The sequence below is a fragment of the Neophocaena asiaeorientalis genome, unplaced genomic scaffold, assembly GCF_003031525.2.
Source record: "Neophocaena asiaeorientalis asiaeorientalis breed wild unplaced genomic scaffold, Neophocaena_asiaeorientalis_V1.1 scaffold743, whole genome shotgun sequence".
NCBI lineage: Eukaryota > Metazoa > Chordata > Mammalia > Artiodactyla > Phocoenidae > Neophocaena > Neophocaena asiaeorientalis.
This window is the reverse complement of record NW_020174055.1, coordinates 46,282-72,927: the sequence shown is the minus strand read 5'-3', so window position 1 is coordinate 72,927 and position 26,646 is coordinate 46,282. Positions and strand designations below refer to the sequence as shown.

At 40.6% G+C, this 26,646-nt stretch overlaps 1 protein-coding gene across 1 annotated transcript; it reads left to right on the top strand.

Moving 5' to 3' along the window:
• The first annotated feature begins 1,076 nt into the window (after nucleotides 1-1,076).
• On the top strand, nucleotides 1,077-25,508 carry HYKK (hydroxylysine kinase). Its single transcript, XM_024754287.1, has 5 exons — nucleotides 1,077-1,309; nucleotides 5,600-5,950; nucleotides 6,855-6,994; nucleotides 16,119-16,302; nucleotides 23,469-25,508. The coding sequence occupies exons 2-5, from the start codon at nucleotides 5,605-5,607 to the stop codon at nucleotides 23,927-23,929; spliced, it is 1,131 nt and encodes a 376-aa protein (XP_024610055.1). The 5' UTR covers nucleotides 1,077-1,309; nucleotides 5,600-5,604; the 3' UTR covers nucleotides 23,930-25,508.
• The last annotated feature ends 1,138 nt before the right edge of the window (nucleotides 25,509-26,646 follow it).

The following is a 26,646-nucleotide window of genomic DNA, read 5'->3' as shown; positions in this document are numbered from 1 at the left end:
AGTGTGCTGGCTGGGGGGGGTGGGCGGGGGCACAGGGGGAGAGGGAGATGTGCATGGACAAAAACAGACCAAGTTGCAGACATGAGTGATGTCTAGAACTCTCCTCCAGTAGAGAGAGTGCTCTGTACTATCAGGTTCTGCTTGGTTGCAGACGTATATCAAACTGGCTATCAGCCAGGTGACCTTGACAATTAAGGTCACCCAACCAGCCTGGCTGTTAGGATTCCCAAGGCAGCCTCCTGATGATCATGTTCTACACTTCCCTGCAGAGGGAGGATACACTGATTGAACTACCTAAATAAGGATTCTGATCCAATTACCAGTTCTCAGTGTACATGAATCACACTTATCACAGCAGACCTGAACTGTGGTCACCTCAGACCCCGGGATGACCTGTTAGGGCGGCCTTCACGCTTCCTTTACATCTTGAGAATAGAAAACTCGGCACTGTGCAAGAGCTTGAACTAGAAGTTGGGTAACCAGGTCTGGTTGAGGCTCTGTGCCCTCTAGACTTAAGTTTCCCCATCAATACAAGGAACGTGTGGACATAACTGATAAATTAGACAATTTCACATTCTAACATTCCAGTATCCCGGGAGAACCAGGTCCTGTGCGGAACACTGCCAGGTCAAACTCCCAGGTCCTCCGAGCTCTTGATGTTTTGGGCGACAGGATGGGTTTGAGGCCACCTCGGCCACGCTTGCGAAGCCTCTGGGATACGTGTTTCCAGCAGGAGAGAAGGGAGGGCGAGGAAAGAAAAACGAGGACGCGAATTCTACCCAGACAACTAGAATCCTGGGATAAGGCCAAGAAGCCTCCACAGCTACGTGGACTGGGAGGAACTGCAGGGTGCCACTCAAGAGCTGAAAGCCTGCTAAATGGCTACTCACCAAAGGGAGGGGCGGGGCGGGGCGGAATCTGGAAGAGCCAATCATAAACAAGAAATCCAGTTTTGTAGTGAGGTGGCCGAGTTCTGACTGGGGTGACCACCGAGAGAAGGCGGGGTGGGATTGCAGAAAGACCATCCGAAGCCCGATCTCGAAATTTTTGTTCGCAGCCTCTTAGGCCGGGGACAGGGCTGGAATAGCCCCGGTCGGCCTGGACGGGCCTCGCCTTCCAAGCGTCTGCGCTGATTGGCGGCGGTGGGATCTCGAGGAGCCAATCAAAAGTCAGGACTCTCGGTCCCGGACGAGGGGCGGACCCAGGAGCTGCGAGTCAGGCGAGACCTCCGAGCTAGAGCGGAGGACTGCGGCTACAGTCCCGGGCTGCTGGAGAGCGGGAGTCACCTCAGGACCTCGGGTCGTTGCGGGTGAGCTGGGTGGGGAAAGCAGAGATGAACCCCAGAACCCGCTGGGAGGCTGGCCCAGAGAGCAGGGAGGCTTGCTGCAAGTCGGGCCAGGAGTCATGAGCCTCGGGCTTCTCCCATCCTTGATCCACGTCAGACTCGCTGCGTAGGTGATGCACAAGTCACCTTCCTCCCTGGATCGCACCTGTAACCCAGAAGGGCTGGGTTGAGATCCCAGAATTGGGGCGAAGGACCCGAGAAGCCATCTGGTCCAACTCTGCCAGACCTGTGCGGAGACCCTGACAGAGGGGAGGTACGGCGCCTGGCACTCACGGCCAGGTGTCTGGTGGGAACAATTTCTAGGGCTCAACTGGACCTCACTAAAGTAATAACGCTCTGAACTTGTGTGTCCTCCTTCTCCCTTATTTTCCTGACTCTTCTGCAGCCCGCTCGCCCACCACTCTTTCCCTCTCACCCAGAAGGAAGACACTCACAGCACCTGTTGTTGTCTTCTGAAAAACTACAGGTTCTCTACAGGGCTTCCCTGGTGGCGCAGTGGTTGAGAGTCCGCCTGTCGATACAGGGAACACGGGTTCGTCCCTCGGTCCGGGAAGATCCCGCATGCCGCGGAGCGGCTGGGCTCGTGAGCCATGGCCGCTGAGCCTGCGCGTCCGGAGCCTGTGCTCCGCAACGAAAAACTACAGATTCTAATTTCCCTGCCTTTCTGTTTCCTGATTCCCTTCGAGGGTAAACGGCCCCATTGAACCTATTGAGTAAAGGCAACCCTCCTTTCATTAGTTCCTCTGATATTTAATAAGAGTCTAGGCTGGGGGTACAGAGGTTTACTGGGTATAATCCTTGCTCTCCAACCTTGGAAGGGCATAGCAGAAAGAATTGCAGGTCAAGAAGGGCAATTTGGAAGACATGCGAAGGTAGAATTTACTAGACTTGGTAACACTTTGTGAGGGAGGGGAATCAAGAATGACTCCTGTTTATTTTCTGGTATACTTTACACAAAGTGCAGAGTTTAAGGTCCAGCTCCCCTGGTTGTAGGACAAAGGTTTTGAGATTCTGGCATAAGCCCTGGAGTTGGAAAGCATTTGCTTCCTGAGTGATTTCTCAGAAGCCAAGTGAAACACTGTTGGCAGGAAATATAGATCAACTACCTACAGGATTTGAGTTCCCTTCTTTGCCCCCTCCACCCATGCAAAAGACATTTGGTTAAGACAGACATTTCTTAACGTATATTTCTCTGTATTTACTTACTTACAGCAGCTGACTTGATCTGTGTCATTAGTTCCATAATTTGGAGTCTTTGTAGACAAAGAAAAAAAGGCAAATTTAAGCTCAAAAAGAAAGAACTTTAGAAAGAGAACGTTAGCACTAGAAGGGATTTTTAGGGATGATCTAGTCCAACTCCCTTTTAGAGGAGATGTGAATAGTCCAAAATTTCAGACGGTAGGTATAAAATATGTTTTATTTCTCCCAGCAGAGCACCTCTTTTCTTCATTAAAAAAAAAAAATTGTGGTAAAATACACTTAACCAGCACAACTTTTTGTTAACACCAGGCTGTCTTTTGATGGCTAGAGCTGCCAACATTGCTTTACATTGCTTTAGAAAACAAGGGCGCTTCATGTTGAGGCTTAACAAACCCCATTCAAGAATGTTACAGAAACATTTTCTAGACTGGAAGGCAGATTGGCCTTCACTAACTGCCTCTAAGCGTCCTTCCAACTTTAAGTATTTATAATTCATATCAAATTCAGAGTTATCCTGACATCTTTAATGCTTTAGGATTTGAAAAATTACTCCAGGATTTTGTCCTGAATTTAAAGCTTTAGTTCATATTACATTCTGAATATGGGCCTTACACCTGTTTATAAATCTCCAGAAGGAATGTTAAAATCCCATGTGAAGTCTTAAGCCCATATACAATGTGACGGGATATATTGGTTCCCAGAAGTTTCAGGTGCAAAGATGGTTTCAAACCCCATGTAGGCTTTGTCACATGTCTTTAGTAAACAAAATCTGAACGACTTAATTTGCTTGTGAAAGCAAATGCACTGGTCAGAAAGCAGACATGAGAAGCAATTAGCAAGAATGCAATAACTATAACAGGTGGTGGAAACCTACAGCGGCACCAGAGGCTATGCAAGTTTAGAGGCAGGAGGAATCACTTAGGAGGATCAGGCAAGGAGGGATGGGGAGGGGACTGGCATTTGGGGTTTATACTCTTATCACTTGAGTCATCAGGCTATAGTCTTGGGGCTGAGTCAGGGAGGGGGTCATATAGGAGAGCCCTAGTGTACCTCCCTGAATTTTATCCCTTTCCCTTCACTGCAATAAGTTGGACTTTGTCATAGATCTGAAGTGATTAGACATTAACAGGCATATGCTCTGATTTGGGGAGCTCTGAGAAAGTCCTAAGATCCCACCCCACCATCTGTCCTAGCCAGTCTCTCACAAAGCCTTTTTTTTAAGGTAAAATTTATATTCAGTGAAATTCACAGATCTTACTCTGACCTAAGTTTTAAGCTAAATTTTGACAAATGTTTACACCCATGTAACCAAAGCCTAGTCAAGATACAGAACATTTTCCCCCCAGAAAGTTGTTCCCTCATGCCACCTTCTTGCCAGAAGCAACAGCTGTTCTGATTTCTAAACAACAAGAACTAGCTGTTTATGAGATTCTTTTTATATAACATTACATCCCTTGAACAGCAATCTAACTTGCACCCTAAAATGCAACCCATCCCCAAGATGTTATTAATTATTTACAATTTACTATGAAGGAAGGGTTGGAATAAAACTATTTTGGGAAAAGGGGGAGATTGCAAAGATCTTAAATATTTGGGTCCTAAAGGATATTCAGAAGCCTTACATTGCCTCCTGTCTCTCTCTCTCTCTCTCTCTCTAGATATATATACTCAGGAAATATGCCAAGTATGTGCAGCAGAGGGTGGCATTATCAAGGGGAAGAAAACAGTCTCCCCCATCCTATATATCCAACTCATATTTACTAACTCAATTCAAATCCATCTTCTCAAGAATATCCTTAGGCTGTAGTAATTTCTGTCTCCCCTGAATTTCTACCACAGTTTTTGTAGATATTAATTTCATAGGGCATAAACTCAGAAGCACCTTTACTTTTTGTAAGTGACCTTAATTTTTTTTAATTAATTAATTAATTTATTTATTTATGGCTGTGTTGGGTCTTCGTTTCTGTGCGAGGGCTTTCTCTAGTTATGGCAAGCAGGGGCCACTCTTCATCGCGGTGCACGGGCCTCTCACTATCGCGGCCTCTCTTGTTGCAGAGCCCAGGCTCCAGACGCGCAGGCTCAGTAGTTGTGGCTCACGGGCCTAGTTGCTCCGCGGCATGTGGGATTGTCCCAGACCAGGGCTCGAACCCGTGTCCCCCCGCATTGGCAGGCAGACTCTCAACCACTGCACCACCGGGGAAGCCTCCTTAATTTTTATTTTAAGCCCCTATTCTGCTTAACAGTAGAAATTTTATTCTTTACAATTTAAGGTAAACTTAGTCACTTCAGTGATAATTCAGTCATTTCAGGTTTATACTCAATTCAGTGTTTTCTTTGGCATTCTATCAGTTTATCACTTACTGCCTTATAACTTGTTTTGAACAGCTTTTATGTTTTTTATTATTTGGGATATCTGTGACCATGAGTTAACTTTTCAGAGCCCTCTAAGTGCATTTCCTGTCTCCCACAGTGCTTCACGTGATGCTTTGCACATCAGCCCACCCTTCAAAGTATGTGCAATAAGCTAGATGATGACCTTTGTAATTTAACACAGAAAAGTAAGATCACTGTATTTGAATTTATATTTTAAACCAAAACTTATGGTAATATAGTCCAAAGTACATAATTATGGATTAGGAGTCTAGAGAGCTGAGTTCTCACTGTAACTTTATATATAACTTTGGGCAAGACACTAACCTCTCAGGACCTAACTTCCCCCTTTAAATAAAGTTCATGGTGCTGGGAGGGGTGGAGGAATTGCTGATACCAAGGTGCTTTCCTGGTCTTCATTCTGTCCCTGGAAACATACCTTTTGCTTGAGAGGTGAGTTTAGAAATCATTTATGGTACAAGGATTTTTATTCACTGCTTTTTTATCTCATACACTCATTTGATTTTTTTAACTTTATGAGTGAAAATTCATAATCAAGAGAAATACAGAATCAGTACTGGGAAACATTATTGGTCTGTCTTAAGAAAAATATTTTAAATAAGTATATTCATTATATGTCCCCTTTCTAGTTTATTTGTTTGGGGCTTTTTTTTTTTTCCTTAGAAATAATGTCAAGTGGAGGTGGTCAGCAATCACAGGCTCTTACCAAACCCACTTTCAGTGAGGTACAAGCCTCTGCATTAGTGGAATCGGTATTTGGATTAAAAGTTTCCAAGATCCAGCCACTTCCTAGCTATGATGACCAAAACTTTCATGTATGCATTTTAAGAACCAAAGACACTACAGATGGCCCAAATGAGTATGTCCTCAAAATAAGCAACAGCGAGTCAAGCAAAACTCCAGACCTGATTGAAGTGCAGAGTCACATCATCATATTTCTGAGAGCAGCTGGATTTCCAACGGCCTCCATGTGTCGTACTAAAGGAGACAACTTAACCTCTCTCATATCAGTAGGTACGAGACTACCACTGGTCGTCACCTGTCCATGTGCATTACTGCATTTTGGCTACAAGTAGAAATATCAAGAACAGGTATGTCATTCCAAGTGTAGACAGGGTTACTTTTTCAGCAGTTGGGAGAAGACACAGCATCACCCAAGTAGAGACTGGGGCTGTGATCCAGAAGTGGTTAGAGCCTGGGTCTGGTGTAACTCTTCTGCCTGGGAAGGATCTGATGGATGAACACCTAAAGGGTCATGTGGAAACTAAGGGAACTTTTATTTTTAATTAGGAAAATAATTAAATATTTTTATTCATTAGATCAGCTGTATATTTCAGTGCTGTGATCTTGTAGAAAGAACACAGAATCAGCAATTTTAGATCCCAGCTCTGTAATTACTGTACATGTGACCTTGGGTACACAACTTAAATTCTTAAGGAAACCTCATCTGTGAAACTTGGTTCCTCTCAATTCTAAGATGTATCTTTCTTTTTTTCTTAAGATGTATCTAATAGAGTTCTCCAAGCAGCAGTTTGTCCCTAAAGAAGCCTGTGATTCTGAAACACTCATTTCTTTATCATACCTTCCTCGATTTTAAATTTATAAAAAATGTTTTTTAGGCCTTCACTTACCAGAGAAGGTGATTTATGTTTAGAGCTAAGGCGAGCAGACTTGGGGCCACAGTTATGTTAGTATGTAAATGGCTGGTTCCAATGTCCTAATGTCTGTCTGTTGTACCTGCTTGCTTGATCCATTTGGCCCTACTTCACAGAATCCTGCTGACTTGTCCTAGGTTAGCATGTTTTTTCTCTTGTTCTGTATTATTCTTTGCAATAGTAATTGGAAAGGCAGAATAGCTTCTACTCTTTTTTTTTTTTTTCAAGAATAATTGACAGGATATATACTTCCATCCATCTAGATAGCGACTCTGAAATCAAAAGCTACTTGGTGAGGCTGCTGACTTATCTACCAGGAAGGCCTATAGCTGAGATTCCCATCAGCCCCCAGCTATTATATGAAATTGGAAGAGTAGCTGCCAAATTGGATAAAACACTGGAGGTAAGATCTGGAGTTTTATTTTGCTTATAAGAATTTTTTATTTGTTGGTTTTGATTTATTTTACTTTAAATACACCTAGGGCCAGACTCTCTTTTTATATGGCGCCTCTTAACATGTGTTATGAAGGAAATAGGGTAGTAGATGCATACATTTTATGACAGTAAAAGATTTCTTTCTGCCCAGGTCTGTACTTTACTAGTCTACTAGCAAGATTACCTACATCTTTAGAAATCCATGGTATTCTTTATGCTGCTCACTGAAAACAGTCTGCATTCACAAATTAAAACCTGAAGTTTTCATCCAGATAAGACATAGCCAGACCTCTATATGAAGCAATAGCTGTGTTACAAATGGATTGAAATGACTTGTGTTAAGGATGCTGTGGTCCTATAGAAATAGTACCTTGTTTGACAAATATTTTTCCAGACCTACCGAAACATCTTCATTTAATCAACAAATGTTCACTAAGTACCTCTTCTATGGCAGGCACTGTGGGAAAGGTAAAGATTCCCCTGTCCTAGATGAGTGTGTTCCAGGGGGACAGATAGACACTTTCTTGAAAAAGTAAACAACAGTTTGTATGAGTAAAACATTTCCAATTACTCACTAAATCCTAGCCAGTCTACCTCTCAAATGTCTCTACAATCCATCTTCTTCTTTCCATTCCTGCCTCGACTATCCCGCCCTGCATTCAGGTGTTTTTCTCCTTCAATGTATTCTTTATACCAGTTCAGAGTTACTTTTTAAAATTACAGATCTGACTATGTCAGTTCTATAGTTAAAACCTTTCGGTGGCCTCTCACTGACTTCAAAGTAAAGGCCGAGGTCCTCAGCGTTTCTTTCAGACGAGGCACTGTGTGGCCTCATCCCTGCCTCTCCCCTGCTCAGTCTCATTGTCCATGTCTCCCCTTTCATGTTTCTCTTACCACCAGAATAGAACTTCCCGTCATTCCCTGAATGTGCCTTTCTGTTTCATGCATCTGCGCCTTTGCATATGCCATCTTCTCAACCAGTAATACATTTTCCCCTGCTCTGAAAAATTCCTACTTATCCTTCAACACACAGCTCAGGCACCACCTCCTCTGTGAAATCTTCCCTGGACCCTTCTTTCTCTTCCCAGGCTGTACGAAGAGGATCACTTCCTTCTCTTTGCTTCATCGGAACTTGTACATCTTGTCAACCCATATGATTCTGTGGGTTGACTGGCCTCTCTGCTCTTCTTGGTGTTAATTGGGGTCACTCATGCAGCTATATTCAGCTGGGAGTTCAGCTGCGGTGCTTCAGATCCTCTCCATGTGTCCTCTTCTCTTCACCTGGTGTCTCATCCTCCAGGATGGCCTTGAGCATCCTCACAACACAGCTGCTGTCTTCCAAGAGAGAGTGCCAAGAGGACAAGCCCCAGTGTACAAATGCTTATCAAGCCTCTGCTTGAATCATGCTAGCTCATATTCCATTGGCCAAAGCATGTGACGTGTCTAATCCCAAAGTCAACCGGGAGAAGCTGCACAAGGGCATGCACACCAGGAGGCATGGTTCATAGGGAGCTATCAGGGTAACAGTCTATCATGTATGGTATTGTAATTTTGTTGCTTGTGCTTCCTGTTACATATGCTACATAAGAAGAAATGACCCTCTTAAGAAATTGGTCTACATCTTAATTACTCGTCTTTTATCCTTCATGTCTAGCAGTGTCAAACACATAGTACGTATTCAAGGAGGGCTTCATAAAAAAAAAATTTTAACTAAAAAAAAAACTTTTGAGCTAGTTCTTAAAAGTTTCAAATCCATCAGTCAGTCAGAGAAAAGGAGGAAGGGTGCTTGCTCAGTGAAAGGAAAGAGCATGAAAAAAATCATGGCAGTACAATGACTATGTTCTAGAACCTCTGAATAATTCACTGTGGCTGGAGTATAGGGGTTAAACCTGAGAGAGACAGGGGATAAAGTTGGAAACATAGGGTGGAGTCAGATTATAAAATATATTATCATATATGACACTAAGGAGTTTGGACTTTGTCTTATTTGCTTGCTCAGCAGGGAGACTTGGAGGGTTTTTAAACAGGAAAAAAAAATTCTAATTTATAGCCCTCTGAGGGCCAATATGATAGGTAGATTGGCAGAAAGCCAGAATGCAGGCAGGGAATGCATCTAGGAAGCTAATACAGTAATCAGGAAAAAGCTGATTGAGGGCTTGAACCAAGAAAAGGTTCAAGATATATTTAAGAGACAGAGCCAACCAGGGCTTCCCTGGTGGCGCAGTGTTTGAGAGTCCACCTGCCGATGCAGGGGACACGGGTTCGTGCCCTGGTCCGGGAGGATCCCACATGCCTCGGAGTGGCTGGGCCTGTGAGCCATGGCCGCTGAGCCTGTGCTCCTCAACGGAAGAGGCCACAACAGTGAGAGAGGCCCGCGTACCACAAAAAAAAAAAAAAAAAAGAGAGAGAAAGAGCCAACCAAATTTGGTGACTGATTTAATGTTAAGGGTGTGAGAGAGGAAAGGACTGAGCAGGACATGGACTGTAACCTGGGTCTGCTGGGACACAGCTCCATTCTAAAGTAGGCAGGGTTCTCTGGTAGCAATCAAGTGGTTGCCTCCACAGCCTAGAACAAAGGACCAGAGGGAGGGGAAAATGTCAGAGATGGGGTCTAGAAAGTGTTGAGATCTGTGGAAGCTAAGGTTTCCTGCCGTACAGGAAAGCAGATCAGCCTCTATGCATTTCACATGTGCTCCATTAGTACCTGGTGGGATCAGCCTGCCTGCTCCCACTCCCTGATTCTGTCCACAGTTTTTTTTTCTATCTGGTTGGTGCTTTAGAGAAAAGAGTAAGGTAGAACCTTAAGGAGAGTTAAGTGAGAGATGAGACAGGGCTGAGAACACTTTAACAATAAGCTTTAGGAGATTTTTTTAATTCTCTCTACCTTCAGAGACTTGATATTTATAGTCTTCTGGGAACAAGGGAAAAATTCTTTGGTACTTTATAGTAGAAGTGTATTTCTTGTAGGCAGCATATACATGAGTCCTGCTTTTTTATCCAATATGATAATCTGTGACCTCCAGTTGGGATGTTTAGACCAGTTACATTTAATATGATTTTTTATATGGTTAGGTTTAAGCCTATCATCTTGATATTTGTTTTCTGTTTGTCACATCTATTCTTTATTCTCGAATTTGCTTTTTTTTCTGCCTTCTTTTGGTTTGTGTATTTTTTTATTTCATTTAATCTCCTTTGTTGGCTTATAGCTATAACTCTGTTTATTTTAGTCATTACTTTAGGGTTTATAGAATACATCTTTAACATCACAGTCTATCTTCAAGTTATATCATTTCATGTATGGTATATGCACCTGACATAGTATACTTCTGTTTCTTCCTTCCTGTCCTTATTCTATTGTTGTCATACCTTTTACTTATACATTGTTATTATTTTTGTTTAAACTTTCAATTATCTTCTAAAGAGATTTAATTAGGGAAAAATGATATATTTGACTATATGGTTACCTTTTCCAGTGCTCTTCATACTTTTTGTAGATCCATATTATTTCCTTCTACCTAAAGGACTTCCTTAATATTTCTTGCAGTGTCAGGCTGCTGGTAATGAATTTTTTTCAGCTTTCTTATGTCTTTGTTTCCCCTTCCTTTTTTTTTTTTTTTGGCGGTACTTTGGCCTCTCACTGTTGTGGCCTCTCCAGTTGCTGAGCAAAGGCTCCAGACACGCAGGCTCAGCGGCCATGGCTCACGGGGCCCAGCCGCTCTGCGGCATGTGGGATCTTCCCGGACCGGGGCACGAACCCGTGTCCCCTGCATCGGCAGGCAGACTCAACCACTGCACCACCAGGGAAGCCCTCACCTTCGTTTTTGAAAGATACTTTCATTGGACATAAACATCTAGGTTGACTGTCTTTTCCAACATGCTTTAAACACATTGCACTACTTTCTTCTCTTGCACTGTTTCTGACAAGAAATCTGCTGTCAGATGGTTCCTCTAAACGTAATATGTCCTCTGTGTGTGTGTGTGTGTGTGTGTCCTTAAGATTTTCTCTATCTCTACTTTTGAGCACTTTGATCATGATGTGTCTTGGTATAGTTTTGGTCATGTTTCTTGTGCTTTGTGTTCATTGAGCTTCCTTGAGTGGATGCAGTTGAAGCAGTTTGGTGCTTTTGTGTCTTGCTTTCAATACTTGCTGGGACCAGGGCTGGGTTTAGTCTAGGGACAATTATTTCCCGCTATTAATGCAAGACCCTTCTGAGTTCTCTACCCAATGTCCCATGAACTATGAGTATGATTGGTGGGAACAGGTGCTATTCCTGACCCTGTGTATCCAAGTACTATTCCCTCTAATCCTTTCAGGTGGTTCTTTCCCCAACATTGAGTAGCTTCCTCATACTCATACACTGATCTGCCAGATTCTCCAGATCTCTAGAGTGCTTTCTCTCTCTGTAGCAACCTGTTTTCTGGTCATCTATCCTGAAAACTCTAGCAGCTTTGGTCTTCCTAGATGCTCTGCTTCCTCAACTCAGAGAGTTCCCTGGGCTCTGCCTGGGTCTCCCCTCCCTGCGCTTCCACCTCTATCAAGGCCAAAATCCGAAACAAACTCACCTCATTTGGTCTCCATCTCTCAGGGATCCCTGTCCCTCATTGCCTGATGTCTAGTAACTTTAAAACTATTGTTTTATATATTTTGTCCAGTGTTGTAACTATTTCAACCAGGAGGGTAAACCCTGTTACTCCCTCTTGGCCAGAAACTGAAATATATATTACACTCGAAATATTTAGTATTTATTTACCTTTTTATCCCCAAATAGAAATAACTCTTTTTTGATTAAAAGCCCTTTCAGTGACTCATTAAAGAAAGTCAGATTAACATACAAAAAAATTTTAAGTTAATAGTAATCCCATCACCCCAAAATGAGTCACTAAACTATACATTCTGTGAGTCCGAGACCACACTATCCCATAGTTAGTGCTCAGTAAATGTTTGCCAATTGAAAGACTTTTCTCTATGTTGACAATAATTACCATTTCACCTTGCACTCTATTTGTTTATTCAATAGATATTTACTGAGGGTTTGGTTAGTAAATGTTTAAGCATTTCTGTCATAATAGTTTTCAATTAATTTGGGGTAAATCCATTTGTGGACATCCATTAAAAACATCAATTTCTGAACATTAATATAATTTGGATTGAAGTAGGCTCTCCTAATTAAGTGTACAGTTAGGAAATTTTCTTCATATATTACTTTTATTTAGAAAGACCTTTGAATGGATTGGAAGGCTCAGGAAAGTCTCTCTACCATCCTCAGAATCAAATCTACAAAATGAGCTGTTGAGATGAGTGTCTGTTACAGAGGACTTCTTTATTACTGATCTTTCCTTCTACACTACCTGTGGCCTTTATTAATATGCCCGTTGCCATTGAGGTTTCAACTTTTGCTGCTAAATTCTGAAATGGAAAATACAGTTCTCAGGGGGAGATAGCACCACATTATTGCCGACAGTGAGTTCTGCTGTGTAGTTAACCACCTGCCACTCTGCTGTGCAACTTAAGTTGTCTCGCAGGGGACAGGAGAGTCCTAGAGGAAACCAAGAGAAGCATTTCCCACTAGGTATTATAATGCATTTTATCATGCTTTATTCCCATTGTTCATCCCCTCACCTAACCTCCCCCCATGGCTTTGCAGGTGGTAAGTTTTTAATTTCTGTATAAGCACTAGGAACCACGGAGTCTGCACAAGATACCACACAGGTGCAGAATTTTAATCCCAGGGGTGTGGCAGAGGCTGTGACTGCTCTGCTGGGGATGTGGCTGGGCCATTGAAGCTTCCAGTGGCTGGGCAGGCCTGGGGGGCCCAGAGTACAAGGAGCCCAGAGTACAACGCAGTTCTGGTTGTTGCCATAACTGAGCGTTCACAAGTGAAGGGACCAACTGATCTGTACTGGAATTTGGTTGCTGCTTGGTTCACAAATGGGCTGGAGGTCAATCTTAGGAGATTCATTTAAGTATAAGAAAGGAGAAAATACAGGGTGGGCTTATGAGTATAAGTGTGGTCAGAGCTTTGTAGCAGAGGAAACAAGGTGCTTGAGAAATGGGAATTGGTGTGAGAGATAGAGTGAGGAAGCTGAAAAGGGGTAGGTTTAGACAGGCTAATAAAGGGTAGTGATTAAACTATCAGAAACTCAGGTTGGTGTGCTAAGGAGCCAAAGGATGGAAAGGCCGGAGAAGTCAGGCACATAAGCTGCAAGGTTCACATTCAACAAACATTTATTGAGAACCTATTATGTATGAAATCTTTATTTCATGTCTTAGCTTATCAACAGATGACCATGAGGTTGGTATTTTTTAAATTTTATTTTATTGAAGTATAGTTGATTTACAATGTGTTAATTTCTGCTGTATAACAAAGTGATTCAGTTATACTTGTGTATATATATTCTTTTTCATATTCTTTTCCATTACGGTTTATTACAGGATATTGAATATAGTTCCCTGTGCTATACAGTGGGAACTTGCTGTTTATCCATCCTATATATAATAGTTTGCAACTGCTAATCCCAAACTCTCAGTCCTTCCCTCCCCCACCTCCTCTTCACCTTGGCAACCACAAGTCTTCCCTCTCTATCTGTGAGTCTGTTAATGTTTTGTAGATAAGTTCACTTTTGTCATATTTTAGATTCCACATGTAAGTAATATCGTATGCTATTTGTCTTTCTCTTTCTGACTTACTTCACTTAGTATGATAATATCTAGGTCCATTCATGTTGCTGCAAATGGCATTATTTCATTCTTTTTATGGCTGAGGAATATTCCATTGTATACATGTATCACATCTTCTTTATCCATTCATCTGTTGATGGACATTTAGGTTGCTTCCTAGGTTGGCTTTAGGTTGCATTTAGGTTGGCTATTGTAAATAGTGCTGCTATGAACACAGGGATGCATGTATCTTTTCAAATTATAGTTTTGTCTGGGTATATGACCCGGAGTGGGATTGCTGGATCATATGGCAACTCTTTAGTTTTTTGAGGAACCTCCATGCTGTTTTCCATAGTGGCTACACCAATTTACATTCCCTGTGAGGTTGGTATTGATACCTGATCTTACTGTTAAGGAAACTAAGATCTGAGATATTAAGTGATAAAACCAGTTGAAACCCAGATCTGTCTGATTCCAAGTCCAGATCCCAAGTATTCTTCCCACTACTCCATACCAGAGTGGGATGCACGGGGTAACAGTGCTACCATTTTAGAAACTGACTCGGAGCCTTCCCTGAACAGATGGTTGCTCTATTGCAAACCCAACAAGAGTGTTATATTTTGCCTTCTTTAAAGATAAAAGTAATATATGCACATGGTAAAAGTATCAGTACTGAAGCAGTACTGAAAGGTGTAAAATGAACCTTTTTTCTCTCTACCATCATTTTCATTATTAGTTCCTTTCCAGTCCTACTCCCCAGAAGTCACAACTCCTAACAGTGTTTTTCAGGGCTTACTGTGTAGAGTATTTTTGTGATCCACAGTGACATTTAACACAGCAGATGGTCAGGAGATTCAAAACCATGTCATGTGAGGAACAACTGAAGGAACTAGAAAGGTTTACTCTACAGAAGAGACTGTGGGGCAGAAGTGCTGTCTTCAAGAGGACAGTCATGTGGGGGAGAACTAATCCTGTTCCCGTGGCCCCAGAGGTCACAGTTGGAACCCATTGCATAGACACTATGGGAGAGGCAGCTTTTAGCTCTGCAAAAGAGAGAACACAGAGCCATCTCAATGAGGGTAAAAAGTACCTCCTGCAGGAAGTATTCAAACAGAGGTTACATGACCACTTAGCAAGGACATGATAATAGTAACAGGAGCATCAGGGGGAGGTTTTCAAACTCCAGGTCATGAGAGTGGGTGTTAAAATCAATTTAGAGGAACATTTTTTTTTTTTTTTGAGGAACATTTTTAAAGAAATAGAATAAAGTGAAAAATCTCAGAATACAGCACATGTAAGGTTGTAAGTATTGTTACAGAAACTTTTTTCCCCTAGGTGTGTGTTACCTGTATACCAGGTTGCAATGTAAAACGTATTTCTTACTGCAAGTCATGGTCAAAAAAATTTGAAAGCTACTCCACTGGGTGGACACCAAGACCCCTTCAGGCACTCACTGTGTGAAAGGGATCTGGACTGGAGTCTGCAGACCCGGGTCCTCCCTCAGCCCCATAGTGGCAACTCATCATCCTTCTCTGAACTTTTCTTCATTTGTGCAATGATGGTCAAAGCCATTTAGAACTTTAGATAGAGTGGTCAACATCTAAAGGCCTTTCCAATTCTAGAATTGTCTATGCTAAGAACATTCATTTATTCAATAGATATTGCTTGAGCAGTGCCTTCTATGTGCCAGGCACTGTTCTAGATGTGGGGATACAGAAGTGAACAGAACAGGCCCAAAACAAGCTCCTGACCCTCATGGAGCTTACGTTCTAGCAAGGATAACAAGGTAAATAAGGGAATCATGGTGACTGTTAGACAGCATTTTGTATCAAGTGCTTACAAAGAAAAAATAAGCAGAGAGGAGGGATATGAAATATTGGAGAAAGGGTTGAAATTTTAGATGGAGTGGTCAGGGAACCCTCCCCCAGAAGGTGATTTCTGAGTAAAGACCTGGTGGAAACGAGGGCATTAGCCATACAGATTCCTGGGGTCCCCAGGAGGAAGAAACGGCAAACATAAAAGGGTGGGAACGTGCCTGGCATGTTCCTTGAACAGCAGGGAGGCCAGTGTCAGTGTGGTTACAAGAGAGTGAAAAAAAGTTGTTGAAGACGAAGTCGAAGAGAGAGCAGGGGGCCCAGCACAGAGTTCTTTAGAGCTGCCTCCATTCCTTTGGTAGGCTGCAGATGGTGGCACCTATCTTTGCCCAGTTGTGAGGATTGGGGAAGATGGGAATGTGTTCTCAAAACTATGAGATCCTCTAGAAATATGATGTTATTACCACTTTGTGGATGAAGGTCAATGGAGCAAGTCAGTGACCATGAGAGAATGCCAGCTCTTTCCCTAAGGCACACCCAGCCCACCCTTTGGAGGGTGCGGACCTCTCCATAGTGGTTGTGCTGTTAAAAGTCTAAGAGTTTCTTTGCTTTTGATTTAGAAATTCCATCACCCAAAGTTAAGTAGTCTTCATCGGGAGAACTTCATCTGGAATCTGAAAAACGTTCCTCTTTTGGAGAAATACCTGTATGCCTTGGGCCAGAATCGGAATCGAGAGATTGTCGAACAGGTTGTTCAGCTGTTCAAGGATGAAGTAATGACCAAATTAAGTCATTTTCGAGAATGTGAGTATCCCCGCATTCAAATCAGTATTTTTCTTGATTTTTAAATTGTCAAATTTCAAGCCATCAGCAAAGTATGGAGGTACAACTTAGCTTTATCAAATCTTAAAACTTTGTCAGATTTGCTCCTGTTGCTTTTAAAGAATAATACTTTCACTTCCCTTAAAATTGCTACATTTGAAGCCCCCTCTAAACTTTACATGATTCTACCTCTCCCCTCCGTACTAAATTTGCATATGTTTTAATATTACTACATATGTATATATTCAGAAATTACCTACAGTAGTATTTTGCATGCTTTCAAACTTTAGATAAATGGCATCACGCTGTATATTATCATTCTACAACCTGCTTTTTTATTCAACATTGTTTTTCAGATTGATCCATTTAATATGTGTAGTTCTAGTTCATTTAGTTGGTTAGCTTTAACTGCTGAATAATATTCCATAGTGTGTGTGTGTGTGTGTGTGTGTGTGTGTGTGTGTGTTCCACAATTTATTTTAATGTAATTTTTTTGGGTCTATCCTCTTGGTAATGGAATTTTAGTTGGTTCCTTTTTCTTTTTCTGTATAAATGATGCTGCAATGAGCAATCTAGGGCATATCTCCTTATGCACATGCACGACAATTTCTTTAGGGTGTAACAAACCTTCTGACCCAGAATGAAGTACTGGTCAAAGGGCAAGGAACTGAGGGGGCATTTCTAATAAAGCCGAGGATAGGCTTTGAACATCCTTTTTGTCCTCTGCTTTCTGTAATAGTCAGCTCAGGCTGCCATTAAAAAAACACAAATGACTGGGTGGCTTAAACAACAGAAATGTGTTTCTCATAGCTCTGGAGACTAGATGTCTGAGATCAGGGTGCCAGCATGGTCAGGTTCTAGTAAGGACTCTCTTCTCTCTGTGTCCTCCTCACATGGTGGAGAGAGAGCCAGCAAGCTCTCCAGTATCTCTTCTCATGAAGACACTAATCCCATCATGAAGGCCCCACACTCAGGATCTCCCCTAAACCTAATTATTTCCCAAAGGCCTCATCTCCAAATACCATTGCACTGAGGGTTAGGGCTTCAACATAGATTTGCAGGGAACTCGGGGTGGGGGGGGTGAGCGGGCACAGTTCAGTCCAATAGCACTTACTTTGTGTAAACACAATGTGGTAAAAAAAAAAAAAAAAAGAGTTGATTTTTTTCCCCCTCAAACCTGTTTCCCCCTCCCAGTCATCTTCATTCCGTTAAAATAGTATCCACCATTCGCTTAGTTAATCTGACCAAACACCTACAAGTCATCAGCTTGACTTTGTTCTTTCTCCCACACTTCACATCCAGTCAAATTCTATCAGTTCTAACTTCAAAGAATACCCTACTTCTAACCCTGTTCCCCACATTTACTACCACCACTTGGTCCAAAATACCATCATTTCTCAAATGGATTATTGCTGTAGCCTCCTAACTGGTCTCCCTGTCCCGTCTCCCTGCAGTATATATTCACTTGTGTCTTAACCTTTTTTTTTTTTTCTTAATAGTACTTCTGTAAGATTATCCATGTTGTTGCATGTGGCTATAGCTTATTTTTAACTTTTATCACTGTAGAGTATGTGATTCATAAATATACCACACGTTAGCTATTCTACTTTTCAAAGATATTTGAGTCCTTTCCAGTTTGGGTCTGTTAAGAACAGTGCTCTGTGAATATTCTTGTGTCTCTTGCTATACATGTTCATGAGTTCTTTGAGTATATGACTTCATGAGCTCAGGAGTAGGATTGCTGAATCATAGTTCATGTCCATTTTCAACTTCAGAGATAATGCCAAACAAGGTGGCATTATTAATGCCAAGGTGGTTGTATGACTTTGTACCACTACTAGCAGAGAAAAAAATTTATATTCCTCTACAACCTTGGTACTATCAGACTTTAATTTTTGCAAATCTGATGTGTGTGTAATGGTTGCTTATTGTGGTTTTAATATACATTTCCCAATTATTGGCCATTTGGATATATTCTTTTGTGAAGTGCCTATTCAAGTCTTTTGCCTGTTTTTCTATTGGGATTTTTTTTCTCATTGATTTTAGAAGTTCAAAATATTTTCTGGATACAAGCCCCTGGTTGGTTATATGTGTTACAAATATTTTGTTCCATTCTGTGGCTTGTCTTTTCACTCTCTTCATGATATGTTTTGATGAATAATCCTTAATTTATTGGTTTAAAATATATCAATCTTTTACCTCATGGTAAGTGTTTTCTGAAAAAAATTTTCCCTACCTGTGGTCATGAGATATTACCCTATATTATCTTCCTAAAGTTTTAGTTTTTTGCCTTTCATAATAGGCCTATAATCCATCTGGAATTTATTTTTATATATGGTGTGAATTTTTCTTATGGCTGATAAATTTTCTCACCAACATTTATTGAAACACCATGTTTTTCCTTTTGTTTTCCAGTACTACCTCTGTTGTAAATCAAATATGTCTTTGGACTCTATTTTACTCTATTGGTCTATTTGTCAGTCTCTGCACCCATACCACACTGTGTATCAGCTAGGCTAGGTCATGCTGCAGTAACAAATAACCCCCAAATTCTTGTGGACTATAATAACAAAGTTTATTAGTTCCAACTCAAGCTGCAGGTCTATCATGGATTCACTAGGGCTCTGTGTTTTCTCACTTTGGGATTTAGACTGATGGAACTTTCATCAACTGGAATGTTGCTATGGGGAAAGAAAATGTAGTAAATTGTACGCTGGATCTTAAAGCTTCTGCCCTGAAGTGATGTCATTTCTGTTCGTATGTAAGTGGCCAAAAAAAGCCGCACGGCCGCATACAACTTTTGGAGAAGCAGGGAATTGCAACCCAGCATGTTCCTAGAAGGAAGATAAGTGGAATATTTTTGAGCATACCTAAAGATTACCATAGTATCTTAATTTCTTTAACTTTTTAAGTCTTCATATCTGGTAGAACATGTCCTCCCACCTTCTTGTTCTTCTATAAGAGGGTCTTGAGTATTTTTGGTCCTTTACATTTCCATATCAGTTTTGGAATCAGCGTGTCATGTTTAAAGACAAATTTTGTTGAGATTTTGGCTAGATTTTGGCTAGAATTGAATCTATATACACATTTGGAGAAAATGGGTATATATATTTCTATTATAAGATCGAGTAAGATAATCCATGAACATTGGTCTACCTCTCCATTGATATAGATCAATAAAAGATATATATGATGAAATTTTTGATTGTCCTTTTACTGTTGACTTCTACTGTAATTGTATTATGGTCAGAGAACGAACGTATTTTGTATCAGTGCTTTCGAGTAGAATTTTCTTCAATGATGGAAATGTTCTGTATTTGTGATGTCTAACACACTAGCTTTTGTGTGGCTACTGAGCACTTGAATGACTGGTGCAACTAAGGAATTGGATTTTTTATTTTATTTAATCTTAATGAATTTAAATGGTAACTTGTGGCAAGTGGCTACTATGTGGGACAGAGCAGCTCTATATGATTTTAGTACTCTGAAATTTGTTAAGATTTACTTTATAATGAAGCATTTGGTAATTTTTAAAAAATGGTCCCTGTGTGCTAAAAAGAATGTATTTAGTAGGTGCTGGGTACAGAGTTATACATATGTCCAGTAGGTCAAATTTGTTAATCATGTTGTTTAAGTTTTCTATACTGTTATCTTTTTGTCTGCTTGTTCTAATAATTATTAAGAAAAGTATATATAAAATCTCCCAGTCTGATTGTGGATTGTCTATTTTTATTTGTATTTCTGTCAAATTTTGCTTTATATATTTCAAGGCAACATGCATATAAAATTTGAATTGTTGTCTTACTAGGAAATTGTATCTTTTATCAATATAAAGTATCCTTCTTCATCTCTGCCATTGTTTTCTGCCTTAATGTCTACTCCATCTGACATTATATAGCTATCCCATCATATTTTTGTCCTCTTGATTTTTTTCTCTTTTCCATTTTTTCTTTTCCTTTTTGCCCTTCTTTTGAGTGAATTGTTTTTGTGCTAATTATTTTTGTCTTTTTTTTCTCTCTCTCTCCCGCAGTTTGAAAATTATATACTCTCTATTCTTTGAATGATTACCTTAGGAATTCTAACATGTGACTTTAACTTATCAAAGTCTGATATTATTCAAGACAATACAAGGACCTTAAAATACTTTCATTCCATTTATCTCTTTCCTGACTCATATGCTGCTGTTTTAGTAAACTTTAATTCTATATTTTCACCACAAAAGACATTATTATTTTTGTTTTAGAGTCTAGTTTATTTAGATTTACTTATATATTCCCTTTTTATCTTCCAGCACCCCAAACCTTCTGTCTGGAGTTATTTTATTCCTGCCTGAAATACAACCTTCTGAATTTCCTTTAATGCAGTTATCTAATGGTGAACTCTCTCTGATTTTGTCTGAAAATGTTTTTTATTTTGTCTTCGTCCCTGAGGAGATTTTCACAGCCTATAGAACTTTAGATTTCATGGGTTTAGAATTTTAGAATTCCCCTGTCTTCTAGCTTCCATTGCTGCTGAGAGGCCAGCTGTCAGTCTGTTGCTTTTGTCTTTTTCTCCTTTGGGATGCTTTTCAGATGTTTTCTTAAAATATTTTTTTTTCTTGATCTACTCAGGTTTCTCAAATCTGTGTGTGTACATGGTCTTTCACCATTTATGGAGAATTCTTGCCTCTGCACCTTTCTCTCTTTTTTCTCCTTTTGAGACTCCAATTAAGCTCATGTTAGATCTTCTCACTGAATCCTCTGTGTATATTACCTTCTCGCGCACACGTGTGTGTGTGTGTGTTAACCTTTTTCTCTGCCCGTGCTGCATTTTCAACAATTTTCTAGTTTATCGATTCTCTCTTTAGCTATGTCTAACCTCTTAAACCCAACCATTGTGTTTTTAATTTTTTCATTGTATTTTTCAGTTTTAGAAGTTCTTCTTGATTATTTTTCTAGAGTAACTGCCTTGTGGCCAGAGGACATACTCTATATCAGCACACAGGGAAATAAGGTATCATGAGCAAGAACAAGAAACTGACTATAGACACTGAACCAAAGACTTCAGTAACTCGAATGATCAGGCATAGAATATAGTCACACAGCAGCCTGGTTTGGCATTTGGTTTTAAGGCTATATTTTTGTCCTTCTGCCTCCTTTGACCTGCAGTAGTCTAAACAGTGGGTTGTAGCAGATTTTGTCATCCTTTTAAGAGTTGGGAAGCCCTCATCACTGCCTCCAGCTTCATGTGGTGAGTCTGTTTCCCAACCAGCAGGTAGCATTTTAAGTTCCTTCTCCCAAAGGGGGAAAGCACACTGCTGATCTGAACACAATAGACAAGCCTGTGGCTTTATTCCTGCTCTGCTTGTGCTTGGCATTTCTATTCTGTTTTTAGTGTATAAATCTATCTTGGTTTTGAGGCTGGCTGTATATTTATTGTTTTCTCTTTTTACTTTTATCATTGCTATGTATATTGGGGTTATCAAAGAATGAATTCACTCTGCCATCTGGATCAGAACTCTTTCTTTTCTTTCGTTAATTCTCAAATTCAACAACTTTTGTCATTTTATTCCAAGCATTGAGTAGCTGTATCATTTCTTAATAGGCCATTGGACATGTGAAGAGAAGCAACAAAATGAGAGAGGTTCTTGCATATACAGATTGCATTAGTGAAGTAACATTTCATTGATTCTAAAATGCCATTTGACTGTACAAGATATCCAATTACTTTATGAACCTCTAGAAAGAAAAAATATTGCCAGTAAAACTATGACATGGCATCAATTGTATGATGAACCCCAAAATCAGAAGCATGTAGTTTACAGTAATATTCATTGCTTTTACAGGCCACCAACTGTGCCATATCACCTAACATGAATTACACAATACTAACTCATATAGAAGAAATCAACATTATATTTAGAAGCTAATATTGTGGACTTTATAAGTACATGACTAACTGCTTCAGTAGGCGTGGACATCCCCATCTCCTCCTAATCCTCACTCAGAGGTTTATTTATTTATTTATTAAATAAATTTATTTATTTTTGGCTGCATTGGGTATTCGTTGCTGCACACGGGCTTTCTCTAGTTGCAGCGAGCAGGGGCTACTCATCGTTGCAGTGCGTGGGCTTCTCATTGCGGTGGCTTCTCTTTTTGTGGAGCGCGAGCTCTAGGCATGCAGTCTTCAGTAGTTGTGGCTCGCGAGCTCTAGAGCACAGGCTCAGTAGTTGTGGCACACGGACTTAGTTGCTACGTGGCATGTGGGATCTTCCTGGACCAGGGCTTGAACCTGTGTCCCCTGCATTGGCAGGCGGATTCTTAACCACTGCACCACCAGGGAAGTCCCTTCACTCAGTGGTTTAAATCAGTGCTTCTCAAACTATCCATGGTAAAAGTTTGGGGTTTTCTCCCAACCCACTGCAGCCTGATACATGGCCCTACTATTCAAGATTAGTTCACGGCTCACACCACATATGACTTACCATGCACATTTGACAACACCCAAACTGGCCTATACTGTTAATGAGATAAGGCCCCTGTCATACTCTTTGATGAAAAACCACTATGAAATTATCTAAACAGTCTCAATTTCTGTTTTTATTTGATGCAGACTAATAACAGTTTGTGGGCCAGCACTAGCCACAGGCCCCCCACTTTGAGCGGTACTGTCTTAAAATAACACCACCTATTCCAGTAATCAAAAGACTGGGGACATTCGGAATTACCTTGTCATCAGAAATTTCTTTTAGAAATCCTAGGTTAAAATAAAGGCACATCTGGTTCATTCTAGGACTCTTTGCTTCTTATAATAATATGAATATACACACACGTAGGTGTGTGTGTGTGTGTGTGTGTGTGTGTGTGTGTGTGTACAGTTCTTTCCCTTTACTTGGCTCATAGCCAAAATCAGATGTTCACAATGACTACAGTCTCCATCTTCTGGCCTTGTATTGATGAGAAACAAAAGCAAAAACAACCACCAAAATTAACTGCTTTTATCCTTTTCAGAGGAAATTATTTTATTTCAAGAAAAAGAGGGATTAGCTCTTTATCTCTGACTGCTTATCAAATTATCTGAATGTCCATACCTGAGGAAGAGAAATGGAAAGAGAATGAACTAGGGTATTGAACAACTGTTTTTACTTGGCTTGATTTTTCTCCTTTCAGGTATCAATCATGGAGATCTTAACGACCATAACATTTTAATAGAGTCCAGCAAGTCAGCCTTTGGAGATGCTGTATATCAAGTGTCTGGGATTTTAGATTTTGATGACATGAGCTATGGCTACTATGTGTTTGAAGTGGCAATCACCATCATGTACATGATGATTGAAAGCAAGACTCCTATACAAGTAGGAGGTCATGTCCTTGCAGGGTTTGAAAGTGTAGTCCCACTGACACCTGTGGAGAGGGGTGCTTTGTTTCTACTTGTTTGCAGTCGTTTTTGTCAGTCACTTGTCTTAGCTGCATACTCTTGCCAGCTATACCCAGAGAACAAAGAGTATCTCATGATTACTGCAAAAACTGGGTGGAAGCACTTACAGCAAATGTTTGACATGGGCCAGAAAGCTGTAGAAGAAATCTGGTTTGAAATTGCCAAGTCCTATGAATCTGGGATCTCCATGTGACCAGATAAAAATGCACACTAACTTGGGTAATTAAAAACCAGTAGGACCAAATCTAATTCCATAAAGGGTTTCCCTGCGTAATTAAAGATGAATTGATGAAACATTGCAATGCACATGAAACCACTAAGGTCTTCTAGCAATTTCATGACCATTTTTTAAACCTAAGGAAGTACTACATGAACAAGCATGTCTTTCTATGGGTCTCACTTGCCTTGTGTATCAAACATGTAGAGTGATATTCTGAATCGGATAATCTCTCAAGGTCTGTTGCAGCCCTGAGATCAATGATTTTTTTAAACTTTGAAAGGAATATATATGTATAGACATATTCACATATTTTAAATAAGTGGATGTAACACACAGACCTAGTTAACGTATCACCAATTCTATGAAGCCTTCTCCCATCTCTTTGTTGTCCAGAATCCCATTGTACCCTGTCTTCTGTATGGCACATCACTTGGTATCATGGATGATGGCTGTGTAGTCATCTAGCCTAAGAGCTATTTGAGGTCAGAAACCATGTAAAACTTTTTTTGTCTTTCATCCCTTTTTACACCTGGTATAGTGCCTTTCCCATGGTCTTTAAAAATATTTACAAAATTAATGTATCCTAGAAGAAAGGCTGGAGAAAATAAGGCACACATAGTGCCTTAGGAGGAAACACAGATGGTATTCATAAGAGGAAGCTTTAACTTGTTTGAGAGAGCAATTGAAACTGTAACTCCAGAGATAGATGCCAGAACTCACTGGAACTGCAAGTAAGCAAATAACACACCCAGGCAAGGCCACTAACTCCTGAAGTACCGAAATAGTTTTCATATCGATACTAAGAAAGACCCTAAGAGGATATTTTAAAATTCTCTGCAATTTATGTTTCTTTTCATATGAATATGTAATATTGAAGAACATAGCTCACATGTACTACTTGACTTTAATCATACCACTGTATTTCCTTCACTGATTTCTCTTCATGTCCCCCTTAGTATGATATAGTAAATAGCTGTTTACTTCTTGTCATTTTAACCCTCCATTCTCTAGAGATGACTCAAGTCTAGAACCCTGGCCATTCAAACACCTTCTCAGTAGTTATCTCTTTCCATATACATGAGAACACATTGATTCTATATCTCTCCATCTAATGACCTACCTATAGAGCTATCTATACTCCCCAAACTAGGTCTCTCTCTGAATTTTCTTGTATCACTCTTGTATCATTCTTATATTCACCTTTAACTTCTCGGCACCTTAATTTCCTTATCTGTAAAGGTGAAGTAGTACCTATCTTATAGTGCCTGTAGTACCTCATAGAGTTAGTTGTGAGGACTTCTTAGAAATGAATGCAAAGTTCTTAGCACAGGGCTTGGCACATAGAAAAGACTTAATAAATACTTACTAAATGAATGAACCAGGTTACCCAAACTCAAAATCTTGGAGAAGTTTTCTTTTTGCCTCTCTCATATTCAATCAGTGATCTGATTCTTAGGAATCAGAATTTTAGATCAGTAAATGATGATCAAATCCCTGTCCTTCCTGCCTTACTGTTTAACAATAAATGATAAAAACAAATATTTATTGAGTACTAAGTATTTAAAAGAAAACTCTCTCTACTCTCACAACACTTCCGACGCTAAACATGTGGAGTTTTCCTGCGCATTAAGCAATCCTGACACCAACTGTTTGGAGCTAGAGCAGACCCCCAGGTTAAGGGCTCAGTCCCACAAAACTGCCTCCACTTCAGATGCCAGCCTCAAGTCCTAGGTTGTACTTCTGACCAACTGGCTGTAAGTTGGGGGTTCCCATGACCCCCTCCTCAGGTTCTATAATTTGCTAGTCCAGCCCAAAGAACTCGGGGAAATGCTTACTTATGTTTATTAGTTTATTTTAAGGGTATAATAATAAATGGACAGAGGAAGAAATACATAAGGTGAGATCCAGAGGATCCTGAGCACAGAAGCTTCTGTCTCTGTGGAGTTGGGGGTGTACCATGCTCCCGGCATGTAGATCTGCTCACCAAGCCAGAAGCTCTTGAACCTCTTTGGTTAGGGCTTTTATGCTGGCTTCGGTTGATCAGATCATTGACCACTGGTTGATCAAATCATCTCCCCTCCCCAGAAGGTGGGGGGTGAGGCTGAAAGTTCCAGCCCTCTAGTCACTTGGTTGGTTCCTCTAATAATCAGCTCCCATCCTCCAAGACTCACTTCATTAGCATAAATTCATGTGTAGCCGAAAGGGGCTTCTTATGAATAAAAAAGAAGCTCCTCTCTCCCCTACCACTCAGGAAATGACAAGAGTTTTAGAAGCTTTGTGCCAGAACCGGGGACAAAGACCAAACATATATTTCATATTATATCACAGGACTTTACATGCATTATCTCATTTAATCTCTACAAAAAAAACTGTGAGAAAAGTATTGTTATGATTTTTTTTTTTTTTTTTTTTCGGTACGCGGGCCTCTCACTGCTGTGGCCTCTCCCACTGCGGAGCACAGGCTCCGGAAGTGCAGGCCCAGCGGCCATGGCTCACGGGCCCAGCCGCTCCGCGGCACGTGGGATCCTCCCAGACCAGGGCACGAACCCACGTCCCCTGCATCGGCAGGCGGACTCTCAACCACTGTGCCACCAGGGAAACCCCCTGTTATAATTTTTAATAGATCTTTATTGGAGTATAATTGCTTCACAATACTGTGTTAGTTTCTGTTGTACACCAAAGTGAATCAG